The sequence below is a fragment of the Oncorhynchus nerka genome, linkage group LG7, assembly GCF_034236695.1.
Source record: "Oncorhynchus nerka isolate Pitt River linkage group LG7, Oner_Uvic_2.0, whole genome shotgun sequence".
Lineage (NCBI taxonomy): Eukaryota > Metazoa > Chordata > Actinopteri > Salmoniformes > Salmonidae > Oncorhynchus > Oncorhynchus nerka.
In genome coordinates, this window is record NC_088402.1 from 2,502,439 (window position 1) to 2,516,296 (window position 13,858).

Here is a 13,858-nt window from a genome sequence, read left to right on the forward strand (position 1 = left end):
CACACACACATAGACACATATACACACACACATAGACACATATACTGTCACGGTTCATGAATCCACTGCCTCCTTTTCCTTCTCTCTCTCTCTCTCTCTCTCTCTCTCTCTCTCTCTCTCTCTCTCTCTCTCTCTCTCTCTCTCTCTCTCTCTCTCTCTCTCTCTCTCTCTCTCTCTCTCTCTCTCTCTCTCTCTCTCTCTCTCTCTCTCTCTCTCTCTCTCTCTCTCTCTCTCTCCCGTGTTTGTGTGGGCGTGGTTCCCAATCTCAGCCTGATTGTCTGCGCCAGCTGGAATCACTTATCTTCCCTTTATATGTTCTGTAACCAGTGTTTCTTGTTGTCAGATCGTTGTTACTTCCCTGAGGTTGTGTCGTGTGTCCGTGCTCATCTCTCGCCGCCCTTGTGTGGATTATCTGCTGTGCTCCTTCCTACCCATCCGGACACTCTCCCCTGGGTTTCTCAGCACGCTCACATAGGAGGATGCGCCCTAGTCCCTGGGTCGGATTCCGTCTGAGTACAGTCTGTCTGTCCTGTTGCTGCTGTAACCTGTATTCATTAAACCATCGTTGCTTGCATCTTGCATCCGCCTCTGTATTGTTACAGAACGATCTGACCAGACCATGGATGCAGCGAGTTCAACGAGTCTGACCGAATTCATTTCCCGTAGTATCACGAGAATGGATCAACAAGAGGAGAACATCTCCAGCACAGGTCGGGCAGTACAAGCCATTGCGACGCAGGTATCCCAGCTGACCCAACAATTACAACATCTGAGGGGTCTCGCTGCGCCACCTACACCGGCAGTTCAACCCGCCCGCCAGAGCCGGATTCCCAGCTAGAGCCACGGCTACCGACACCAGAGGGTTATTCAGGTGATCCTGACTATTGCAGAGCTTTTCTTACGAGATGTTCCATGCATTTCTCGTTGCAGCCACGGACCTTCAACCGTGAACAGTCTAAGGTAGCATTCGTACTCACACTGCTATCAGGCAAAGCGGCTCTTTGGGGAACGGCGGTGTGGGCGAACCAGGACCCATGCTGCACCTCTTTCCAGACACTCTCCGAGGAGATGAGAAGGGTCTTCGATCGGGCCGTGGCGGGTAGGGAGGCGGCCAGACTACTCGCTGACCTTCGCCAAGGAGACCGTTCAGTATCGGAATACTCCATCCAATTCCGCACTCTGGCCGCAGAGTGTCAGTGGAACGAGGAGGCGCAGTGGGACATGTTCCTGCATGGGCTGGAGGACCGGATCCAGAAGGAGATTTATGTTCTGGACCTTCCCAGGAGTTTAAATGGACTAGTGGAACTAGCCTTGAGGGTCGACGCTCGTCTGAGTCGTGTTGGCCGCCGAGCATGCCCTAACAGACCGTATAACGACATGGAGGGCTGGCATGCCAGCGGCGGGAACACGGCCAGTTCAGCCTCCGCTCACGAACCCATGCAGCTGGGGAGAGCTCGCCTCTCCGGGAAGAGAAGGAGAGGCGGAGATCCCAAGGGCTCTGTCTCTACTGTGGTAGAGCGGGCCACTTTATCCACTCCTGCCCGGTAAAAGATTAGGCCCGGTAGTAAGAATGAGGCTACTATCGGGTGGTGTCACCACAGAGAAGACCTCATCATCTACTCTCCTCCCGGTAAGACTAAGATGGGCCAACCACACGCACGACACCCAAGCCTTACTGGACTCAGGAGCAGAGGGTAATTTCATGGACTTCAAGCTCGCTCACAAACTCCAGATTCCTATCACCTCACTCACGCACAAGATATCCGTCAACGCTCTCAATGGTCAAGAACTACCCAACATTTCTCACACCACTGAACCTATCACACTCATCACTTCTGGCAATCACACTGAGACACTATCATTTCTACTCATGGACTCACCCCTTGCACCATTAGTTCTCGGCCACCCTTGGCTCACCCAACACAACCCCAGAGTTGACTGGGGTCATAACTCTATATCCATGTGGAGTAACAAATGTCTTGAGTCCTGTTTAGTGTCTGCTTGTTCGTCTGTGTCTGATTCTGTGTTTCTAGAGGAGGCAGTGGATTTGTCTAACGTGCCCGTTGAATACCTCGACCTGAAGGAGGTGTTCAGTAAGTCCCGTGCTGCTTCTCTTCCTCCGCATCGTCCGTATGACTGTGCAATAGAATTATTGCCAGGTGAGTCTCCGCCTAAAGGCAAGTTATATTCACTCTCTGTTCCTGAGAGGGAGGCTATGGAGAGATACTTCTCTGGCATCTGGATTCATTCGTCCTTCCTCTTCTCCAGCGGTGGCGGTCCGGCTCCAGCTTCCTCCGGCGTATAGGAGAATTCATCCTACCTTTCATGTGTCTAAAATAAAACCTGTGTTTCAGGCACGCATTAACCCACCGGTCCCGGTTCCCCCGCCGCCACGACTTGTTGATGGGGAACCCACCTTTTCTGTCAATCGTATTTTGGACTCTAGAAGGAGGGGACGCGGATTCCAGTACCTGGTGGACTGGGAGGGTTACGGCCCGGAGGAGAGAAGTTGGGTACCTGCTAGGGACATTCTGGATCACTCCCTTATCGATGATTTCAATCGACAGGTAAATTCGCCTGGGAACGCCAAGAGGCGTTCCTAGGGGGGGGGGTATTGTCACGGTTCATGAATCCACTGCCTCCTTTTCCTTCTCTCTCTCTCTCTCTCTCTCTCTCTCCCGTGTTTGTGTGGGCGTGGTTCCCAATCTCAGCCTGATTGTCTGCGCCAGCTGGAATCACTTATCTTCCCTTTATATGTTCTGTAACCAGTGTTTCTTGTTGTCAGATCGTTGTTACTTCCCTGAGGTTGTGTCGTGTGTCCGTGCTCATCTCTCGCCGCCCTTGTGTGGATTATCTGCTGTGCTCCTTCCTACCCATCCGGACACTCTCCCCTGGGTTTCTCAGCACGCTCACATAGGAGGATGCGCCCTAGTCCCTGGGTCGGATTCCGTCTGAGTACAGTCTGTCTGTCCTGTTGCTGCTGTAACCTGTATTCATTAAACCATCGTTGCTTGCATCTTGCATCCGCCTCTGTATTGTTACATATACACATACACATAGACACACATACACACACACATAGACACATATACACACACACATAGACACATATACACACACACATAGACACATATACACACACACATTTAGTGTTTCCTGTCTGTGTCTGTTAGTGTTTCCTGTCTGTGTTCTGTTAGTGTTTCCTGTCTGTGTTCTGTTAGTGTTTCCTGTCTGTGTTCTGTTAGTGTTTTTCTGTGTTCTGTTTCTGTGTGCTGTTAGTGTTTCCTGTCTGTCTGTTAGTGTTTCCTGTCTGTGTTCTGTTAGTGTTTCCTGTCTGTGTGCTGTTAGTGTTTCCTGTCTGTGTGCTGTTAGTGTTTCCTGTCTGTGTGCTGTTAGTGTTTCCTGTCTGTGTTCTGTTAGTGTTTCCTGTCTGTGTGCTGTTAGTGTTTCCTGTCTGTGTTCTGTTCCATTTATTTTATTAAAACACTCCCTGAACTTACTTCCCAACTCTTATTACAGAGTCTCGTTACAAACACTCTTATTCACAGGAGACACACCCAATTCCATTCCAATTAGTTGGTCATTTTGCTGAGTAATGTCCCTGGATTCTCGTGTTACAAGCCCTGGTTGAGTTTCGACAGAGCAGACTGCTACTAACACCGTCCTGTTGAGGGGGTCAGCCTCGGCGCGCACGGATCGACTGACGGACTATTTGATCCGTCTCAGCTGAGACGACTGAGGAAACTACTGGCTGTGGTACTGTGGATCCACGCTGTCGTAGAAGAAGGAACAATCTTTATCGCCTCGTAAAAACCAGACTGAAACACCGCACTCACAATTTGTTTCACTTCACTTCTGGTACCCGAAACAGAATTTGAGCTAGCAACATCTGTCTGGTTTAAACGAGGCTACAATCTTTAGTTCACTCGCGTAACAACAAACCCCAGCTGAACTCCATGACTATGCAAATGTAGAGTAGTTACTACATTCGTATGTAATAACACGGTAATAACAGTGTTATTAATCTGTTATCGACACTAAGAGTGCAAGACTGTATCGCAAGTGCAAAGAAAAACTACAAATAAAGCACGTAGAGCAGAACTGGGCCAACACCCCCTCCTCATTCTAATAGAAAAAAAGAGCCATCAAATGTTACAAGTGACCCCAAAACATTCCATCACACAGCTCTACAATGTCAAGAGATGAAACAAGAGAAGAGTCCCCTCAGCCAGCTGGTTCTCAGGACAGCACTCAGCCAGCTGGTTCTGAGGCTCAGTTCACCAACCTAAACCAGCCCCATAGAGCCTCAGGACAGCACTCAGCCAGCTGGTTCTGAGGCTCAGTTCACTAACCCAAACCAGCCCCATAGAGCCTCAGGACAGCACTCAGGACAGCCAGCTGGTTCTGAGGCTCAGTTCACCAACCCAAACCAGCCCCAGATGGTTCTGAGAGCCTCAGGACAGCACTCAGCCAGCTGGTTCTGAGGCTCAGTTCACCAACTCAAACCAACCCCATAGAGCCTCAGGACAGCACTCAGCCAGCTGGTTCTGAGGCTCAGTTCACCAACCCAAACCAACCCCATAGAGCCTCAGGACAGTACTCAGCCAGCTGGTTCTGAGGCTCAGTTCACCAACCCAAACCAACCCCATAGAGCCTCAGGACAGCACTCAGCCAGCTGGTTCTGAGGCTCAGTTCACTAACCCAAACCAACCCCATAGAGCCTCAGGACAGCACTCAGCCAGCTGGTTCTGAGGCTCAGTTCACCAACCCAAACCAACCCCATAGAGCCTCAGGACAGCACTCAGCCAGCTGGTTCTGAGGCTCAGTTCACCAACCCAAACCAACCCCATAGAGCCTCAGAACAGCACTCAGCCAGCTGGTTCTGAGGCTCAGTTCACCAACCCAAACCAACCCCATAGAGCCTCAGGACAGCAGCCAGACAGCTGGTTCTGAGGCTCAGTTCACCAACCCAAACCAACCCCATAGAGCCTCAGGACAGTACTCAGCCAGCTGGTTCTGAGGCTCAGTTCACCAACCCAAACCAACCCCATAGAGCTTCAGGACAGCACTCAGCCAGCTGGTTCTGAGGCTCAGTTCACCAACCCAAACCAACCCCATAGAGCCTCAGGACAGTACTCAGCCAGCTGGTTCTGAGGCTCAGTTCACCAACCCAAACCAACCCCATAGAGCCTCAGGACAGCACTCAGCCAGCTGGTTCTGAGGCTCAGTTCACCAACTCAAACCAACCCCATAGAGCCTCAGGACAGCACTCAGCCAGCTGGTTCTGAGGCTCAGTTCACCAACCCAAACCAACCCCATAGAGCCTCAGGACAGTACTCAGCCAGCTGGTTCTGAGGCTCAGTTCACTAACCCAAACCAACCCCATAGAGCCTCAGAACAGCACTCAGCCAGCTGGTTCTGAGGCTCAGTTCACCAACCCAAACCAACCCCATAGAGCCTCAGGACAGCACTCAGCCAGCTGGTTCTGAGGCTCAGTTCACTAACCCAAACCAACCCCATAGAGCCTCAGGACAGCACTCAGAAAATCTGGCCCAACCAAATCATCACAAAACGAAAATAATAATATATCACCTATTGGAAAGACACCACAACAAATCAAAGTAAACTTGAATGCTATTTGTCTCTAAACAGACAGTACATGGTGGCAGACTATCTGACCACTGTGACTGATAGAAAACTGAGGAAAACATTGACTAGGTACAGACTCAGTGAGCACATTCTGGCTATAGAGACCGGTCGTCACAGACAAACCTGGCTGCCCAGAGAGGACAGTCTGGCTAAAGACTCACGGACCAACCTGGCTGAAAACAGTCTGACTAGGTACAGACTCAACCTGGCTGCCCAGAGAGGACAGTCTGGCTATAGAGACCGGTCGTCACAGACCAATTCTGGCTATAGAGACCGGTCGTCACAGACAAACCTGGCTGCCCAGAGAGGACAGTCTGGCTATAGAGAGTCACAGACAAACCTGGCTGCCCAGAGAGGACAGTCTGGCTATAGAGACCGGTCGTCACGGACCAACCTGGCTGCCCAGAGAGGACAGTCTGGCTATAGAGACCGGTCGTCACGGACCAACCTGGCTGCCCAGAGAGGACAGTCTGGCTATAGAGACCGGTCGTCACAGACAAACCTGGCTGCCCAGAGAGGACAGGTTGTGCTCACTCTGCTCCAGGGGAGAGGTAGAGACAGAGCTGCATTTCCTATTACACTGTGACAAATACTCAGACCTAAGAGAATATTTAGAGACCAGTGAAGCAACAGTAGGATGAGAATTGACAAAGCAGTAGAATCATCATCAGTAGCAGTAGGGAGTCTGCATGGTCTCACCACAAACACACACAGGTGCAGTTGAGTCTTACCGTGGCCTCGTTGCACACAGTACATTTCACCACGTGCTGATGAAGCTTGCCATCCAGGTTAATGAGAGACTGACACACCCGGCAGTTGATGACGGGTACCCCCCCTGGGTCGGGACTGGCGATGGCTGTGTAGGGGGGAGGGAGTTCAGCTGGAAGGGAGAGACACAGACACACCTGGTTTAATGACACATTAGATACAGTTGAAGTCAGAAGTTTACATACACTTATGTTGAAGTCATTAAAACTAATTTTTCAACCACTCCACAAATTTCTTGTTAACAAACTATAGTTTTGGCAAGTCAGTTAGGACATCTACTTTGTACAGGACACAAGTCATTTTTCAACAATTGTTTACAGACAGATTATTTCACTGTATCACAATTCCAGTGGGTCAGAAGTTTACATACACTAAGTTGACTGTGCCTTTAAACAGCTTGGAACATTCCAGAAAATGATGTCATGGATTTAGAAGCTTCTGATAGGCTGGTTCACATCCCTTGAGTCAATTGGAGGTGCACCTACGGATGTATTTTTTGCTTGACATTTGAACCAGCGACCCTTCGGCCACTGCTCTTAACCACTAGGCTGCCTTGATGTAATGACATCGTACACAATTTCATGTTTTTAGGCCTACAGACAAGGCCCTGCTTTCACTTCCATTTTCTTTAACAACATGGGTCGACCTGGGAGATGAGTGAAAATAAAGGTAGGTCAGTTGACAGCCAAAGGGAGTTACTTCCTGATGTCAATACACCCCCCCCCCCCTCCTCCTCTGTTTGGGTCAAAAAGCAGAACTGACCTATTTGTTTGTTAATACCTTTTATATAACAAGTCAGTTAAGCACAAATTCTTATTTACAATGACATTCAGATCCTTTATTATAGACCCTTTTTTTTGAACAGTGCATCTATATCACAGAGCTAGGCTATAGGCTATATATATATATATACACTGCTCAAAAAAATAAAGGGAACACTAAAATAACACATCCTAGATCTGAATGAATGAAATATTCTTATTAAATACTTTTCCCTTTAAATAGTTGAATGTGCTGACAACGAAACCACACAAAAATTAATTTATCAACCCACGGAGGTCTGGATTTGGAGTCGCACTCAAAATTAAAGTGGAAAACCACACTACAGGCTGATCCAACTTTGATGTAATGTCCTTAAAACAAGTCAAAATGAGCATCAGTAGTGTGTGTGGCCTCCACGTGCCTGTATGACCTCCCTACAACGCCTGGGCATGCTCCTGATGAGGTAGCGGATGGTCTCCTGAGGGATCTCCTCCCAGACCTGGACTAAAGCATCCGCCAACTCCTGGACAGTCTGTGGTGCAACGTGGCGTTGGTGGATGGAGCGAGACATGATGTCCCAGATGTGCTCAATTGGATTCAGGTCTGGGGAACGGGCGGGCCAGTCCATAGCATCAATGCCTTCCTCTTGCAGGAACTTCTGACACACTCCAGCCACATGAGGTCTAGCATTGTCTTGCATTAGGAGGAACCCAGGGCCAACCGCACCAGCATATGGTCTCACAAGGGGTCTGAGGATCTCATCTCGGTACCTAATGGCAGTCAGGCTACCTCTGGCGAGCACATGGAGGGCTGTGTGGCCCCCCAAAGAAATGCCACCCCGCACCATGACTGACCCACTGCCAAACCGGTCATGCTGGAGGATGTTGCAGGCAGCAGAATGTTCTCCACGGCGTCTCCAGACTCTGTCATGTCTGTCACATGTGCTCAGTGTGAACCTGCTTTCATCTGTGAAGAACACAGGGCGCCAGTGGCGAATTTGCCAATCTTGGTGTTCTCTGGCAAATGCCAAACCTCCTGCACGGTGTTGGGCTGTAAGCACAACCCCCACCTGTGGACGTCGGGCCCTCATACCGTATGAGCAGACATGCACATTTGTGGCCTGCTGGAGGTCATTTTGCAGGGCTCTGGCAGTGCTCCTCCTGCTCCTCCTTGCACAAAGGCGGAGGTAGCGGTCCTGCTGCTGGGTTGTTGCCCTCCTACGGCCTCCACGTCTCCTGATGTACTGGCCTGTCTCCTGGTAGCGCCTCCATGCTCTGGACACTACGCTGACAGACACAGCAAACCTTCTTGCCACAGCTTGCATTGATGTGCCATCCTGGATGAGCTGCACTACCTGAGCCATTTGTGTGGGTTGTAGACTCTGTCTCATGCTACCACTAGAGTGAAAGCACCGCCAGCATTCAAAAGTGACCAAAACATCAGCCAGGAAGCATAGGAACTGAGAAGTGGTCTGTGGTCACCACCTGCAGAACCACTCCTTTATTGGGGGTGTCTTGCTAATTAACTATAATTTCCACCTGTTGTCTATTCCATTTGCACAACAGCATGTAAAATTTATTGTCAATCAGTGTTGCTTCCTAAGTGGACAGTTTGATTTCACAGAAGTGTGATTTACTTGGAGTTACATTGTGTGGTTTAAGTGTTCCCTTTATTTTTTTGAGCAGTGTATATATCTCACAGAGCTAAGCTATATATATATATATCACATGAACTAGGCTATATATCACATGAACTAGGCTATATATCACAGAGCTAGGCTATATATCACAGAACTAGGCTATAAATCACAGAACTAGGCTATATATCACAGAGCCAGGCTATATACCACAGAGCTAGGCTATATACCACAGAGCTAGGCTATATACCACAGAGCTAGGCTATATACCACAGAGCTAGGCTATATATACATAGCACATAGAACTAGGCTGGACCATATATCAAACAGAGCTGACAAGGCAAATCTGTATCACATGAACTAGGCTAATATCACAGAGCTAAGAATTTGCTATAACTGATCACAGTTAACTAGGCTATAAATCACAAACTAGGCTATATATCACAGAACTAGGCTATAAATCACAGAACTAGGCTATATATCACAGAGCCAGGCTATATACCACAGAGCTAGGCTATATACCACAGAGCTAGGCTATATACCACAGAGCTAGGCTATATACCACAGAGCTAGGCTATATACCACAGAGCTAGGCTATATACCACAGACCTAGGCTATATACCACAGACCTAGGCTATATACCACAGACCTAGGCGGCAGGGTAGCCTAGTGGTTAGAGCGTTGGACCAGTAAACGGAAGGTTGCAAGTTCAAATCCCCGAGCTGACAAGGTACAAATCTGTCGTTCTGCCCCTGAACAGGCAGTTAACCCTCTGTTCCTAGGCCGTCATTGAAAATAAGAATTTGTTCTTAATTAACTGACAGAGCCTAGTTAAATCAAAGCCAGGCTAAAAATTCAAAATATATATATATCACAGAGCCAGGCTATATATATATATATATATCACAGAGCCAGGCTATATATATATATATATATACCACAGAGCCAGGCTATATATATATATCACAGAGCCAGGCTATATATATATCACAGAGCCAGGCTATATATATATCACAGAGCCAGGCTATATATATATATATCACAGAGCTAAGCTATATACCACAGAGCCAGGCTATATATATATCACAGAGCCAGGCTATATATATATATATCACAGAGCTAAGCTATATATCACAGAGCCAGGCTATATATATATCACAGAGCCAGGCTATATATATATATATATATCACAGAGCCAGGCTATATATATATATCACAGAGCCAGGCTATATATATATCACAGAGCTAAGCTATATATCACAGAGCCAGGCTATATATATATCACAGAGCCAGGCTATATATATATATCACAGAGCCAGGCTATATATATATCACAGAGCCAGGCTATATATATATCACAGATATATATCACAGAGCCAGGCTATATATATATATCACAGAGCCAGGCTATATACCACAGAGCCAGGCTATATATCACAGAGCCAGGCTATATACCACAGAGCCAGGCTATATATCACAGAGCCAGGCTATATATCACAGAGCTAAGCTATATATATATATATCACAGAGCCAGGCTATATACCACAGAGCCAGGCTATATATCACAGAGCCAGGCTATATACCACAGAGCCAGGCTATATATCACAGAGCTAAGCTATATATATATATATCACAGAGCCAGGCTATATATCACAGAACTAAGCTATATATATATATATCACAGAGCCAGGCTATATACCACAGAGCCAGGCTATATATCACAGAGCCAGGCTATATACCACAGAGCCAGGCTATATATCACAGAGCCAGGCTATATACCACAGAGCCAGGCTATATATATACCACAGAGCCAGGCTATATATATATATATCACAGAGCCAGGCTATATATATATATATCACAGAGCCAGGCTATATATATATATATATCACAGAGCCAGGCTATATATATATATATATACCACAGAGCCAGGCTATATATATACCACAGAGCCAGGCTATATATATATATATATATCACAGAGCCAGGCTATATATATATCACAGAGCCAGGCTATATATATACCACAGAGCCAGGCTATATATATATCACAGAGCCAGGCTAAGCTATATATCACAGAGCCAGGCTATATATATATATCACAGAGCCAGGCTATATATATATATCACAGAGCCAGGCTAAGCTATATATCACAGAGCCAGGCTATATATATATATCACAGAGCCAGGCTAAGCTATATATCACAGAGCCAGGCTATATATATATCACAGAGCCAGGCTATATACCACAGAGCCAGGCTATATACCACAGAGCCAGGCTATATACCACAGAGCCAGGCTATATATCACAGAGCCAGGCTATATATCACAGAGCCAGGCTATATATCACAGAGCCAGGCTATATATCACAGAGCCAGGCTATATATCCATCCACTCAAGGTCGTCCAAGGTCGCTGTACTGTTGACTCTCTTACAACAGTTATGGACGATGGCAGCACCGCTCATTTTAGAAGTGCAGTCAATTCAGTGATTCAATGAGGTTTTAGAAGTGCAGTCAATTCAGTTATTCAATTCAGTGATTCTATTCAGTGATTCAATGAGGTTTTAGAAGTGCAGTCAATTCAGTTATTCAATTTAGTTATTCAATTCAGTGATTCATTGAGGTTTTAGAAGTGCAGTCAATTCAGTGATTCAATTCAGTGATTCAATGAGGTTTTAGAAGTGCAGTCAATTCAGTTATTCAATTCAGTGATTCAATTAGGTTTTAGAAGTGCAGTCAATTCAGTTATTCAATTCAGTGATTCTATTCAGTGATTCAATGAGGTTTTAGAAGTGCAGTCAATTCAGTTATTCAATTTAGTTATTCAATTCAGTGATTCATTGAGGTTTTAGAAGTGCAGTCAATTCAGTGATTCAATTCAGTGATTCAATGAGGTTTTAGAAGTGCAGTCAATTCAGTTATTCAATTCAGTGATTAAATTCAGTGATTAAATTCAGTGATTAAATTCAGTGATTCAATTCAGTGATTAAATTCAGTGATTCAATTCAGTGATTCTATGAGGTTTTAGAAGTGCAGTCAATTCAGTGATTCAATTCAGTGATTCAATTCAGTGATTCAATGAGGTTTTAAAAGTGCAGTCAATTCAGTGATTCAATGAGGTTTTAAAAGTGCAGTCAATTCAGTGATTCAATTCAGTGATTCAATGAGGTTTTAAAAGTGCAGTCAATTCAGTGATTCAATTCAGTGATTCAATTCAGTGATTCAATGAGGTTTTAAAAGTGCAGTCAATTCAGTGATTCAATTCAGTGATTCAATTCAGTGATTCAATGAGGTTTTAGAAGTGCAGTCAATTCAGTTATTCAATTTAGTTATTCAATGAGGTTTTAGAAGTGCAGTCAATTCAGTTATTCAATTCAGTTATTCAATTCAGTGATTCAATGAGGTTTTAAAAGTGCAGTCAATTCAGTGATTCAATTCAGTGATTCAATTCAGTGATTCAATGAGGTTTTAGAAGTGCAGTCAATTCAGTTATTCAATTTAGTTATTCAATTCAGTGATTCATTGAGGTTTTAGAAGTGCAGTCAATTCAGTGATTCAATTCAGTGATTCAATGAGGTTTTAGAAGTGCAGTCAATTCAGTTATTCAATTTAGTTATTCAATTCAGTGATTCATTGAGGTTTTAGAAGTGCAGTCAATTCAGTGATTCAATTCAGTGATTCAATTCAGTGATTCAATGAGGTTTTAGAAGTGCAGTCAATTCAGTTATTCAATTCAGTGATTCTATTCAGTGATTCAATGAGGTTGTAGAAGTGCAGTAAATTCAGTTATTCAATTTAGTTATTCAATTCAGTGATTCATTGAGGTTTTAGAAGTGCAGTCAATTCAGTGATTCAATTCAGTGATTCAATGAGGTTTTAGAAGTGCAGTCAATTCAGTTATTCAATTCAGTGATTCTATTCAGTGATTCAATGAGGTTTTAGAAGTGCAGTCAATTCAGTTATTGAATTTAGTTATTCAATTCAGTGATTCATTGAGGTTTTAGAAGTGCAGTCAATTCAGTGATTCAATTCAGTGATTCAATGAGGTTTTAGAAGTGCAGTCAATTCAGTTATTCAATTCAGTGATTCTATTCAGTGATTCAATGAGGTTTTAGAAGTGCAGTCAATTCAGTTATTCAATTTAGTTATTCAATTCAGTGATTCATTGAGGTTTTAGAAGTGCAGTCAATTCAGTGATTCAATTCAGTGATTCAATGAGGTTTTAGAAGTGCAGTCAATTCAGTTATTCAATTCAGTGATTCAATGAGGTTTTAGAAGTGCAGTCAATTCAGTTATTCAATTCAGTGATTCTATTCAGTGATTCAATGAGGTTTTAGAAGTGCAGTCAATTCAGTTATTCAATTTAGTTATTCAATTCAGTGATTCATTGAGGTTTTAGAAGTGCAGTCAATTCAGTGATTCAATTCAGTGATTCAATGAGGTTTTAATAGTGCAGTCAATTCAGTTATTCAATTCAGTGATTCAATTCAGTGATTCAATGAGGTTTTAGAAGTGCAGTCAATTCAGTGATTCAATTCAGTGATTCAATTCAGTGATTCAATGAGGTTTTAGAAGTGCAGTCAATTCAGTGATTCAATTCAGTGATTCAATTCGGTTTTAAAAGTGCAGTCAATTCAGTGATTCAATTCAGTGATTCAATGAGGTTTTAAAAGTGCAGTCAATTCAGTGATTCAATTCAGTGATTCAATTCAGTGATTCAATGAGGTTTTAAAAGTGCAGTCAATTCAGTGATTCAATTCAGTGATTCAATGAGGTTTTAAAAGTGCAGTTAATTCAGTGATTCAATTCAGTGATTCAATTCAGTGATTCAATGGGGTTTTAAAAGTGCAGTCAATTCAGTGATTCAATTCAGTGATTCAATTCAGTGATTCAATGAGGTTTTAGAAGACCATTTAACATCCTACAACAGAATCTGTATGATTTAAAGCTGGTTCTAAATGTGGGTTAAAACAAACTGCATGGTATTTTCAAATGCCAGGCATGTTACTAATCATGTCATTGCTACATCGGGTGGACATACTA

At 44.7% G+C, this 13,858-nt stretch overlaps 1 protein-coding gene across 2 annotated transcripts in view; it reads right to left on the bottom strand.

The window, feature by feature from the left end:
- Positions 1 to 13,858, bottom strand: part of LOC115128057 (type 2 phosphatidylinositol 4,5-bisphosphate 4-phosphatase) — a 56,300-nt gene that overhangs the window by 18,219 nt on the left and 24,223 nt on the right. For both annotated transcript variants that reach the window (XM_065020115.1, XM_065020116.1), the window contains exon 2: positions 6,381 to 6,529. In XM_065020115.1, the coding sequence (XP_064876187.1) occupies positions 6,381 to 6,529 (149 nt within the window). The remainder of the gene's footprint in view (positions 1 to 6,380; positions 6,530 to 13,858) is intronic.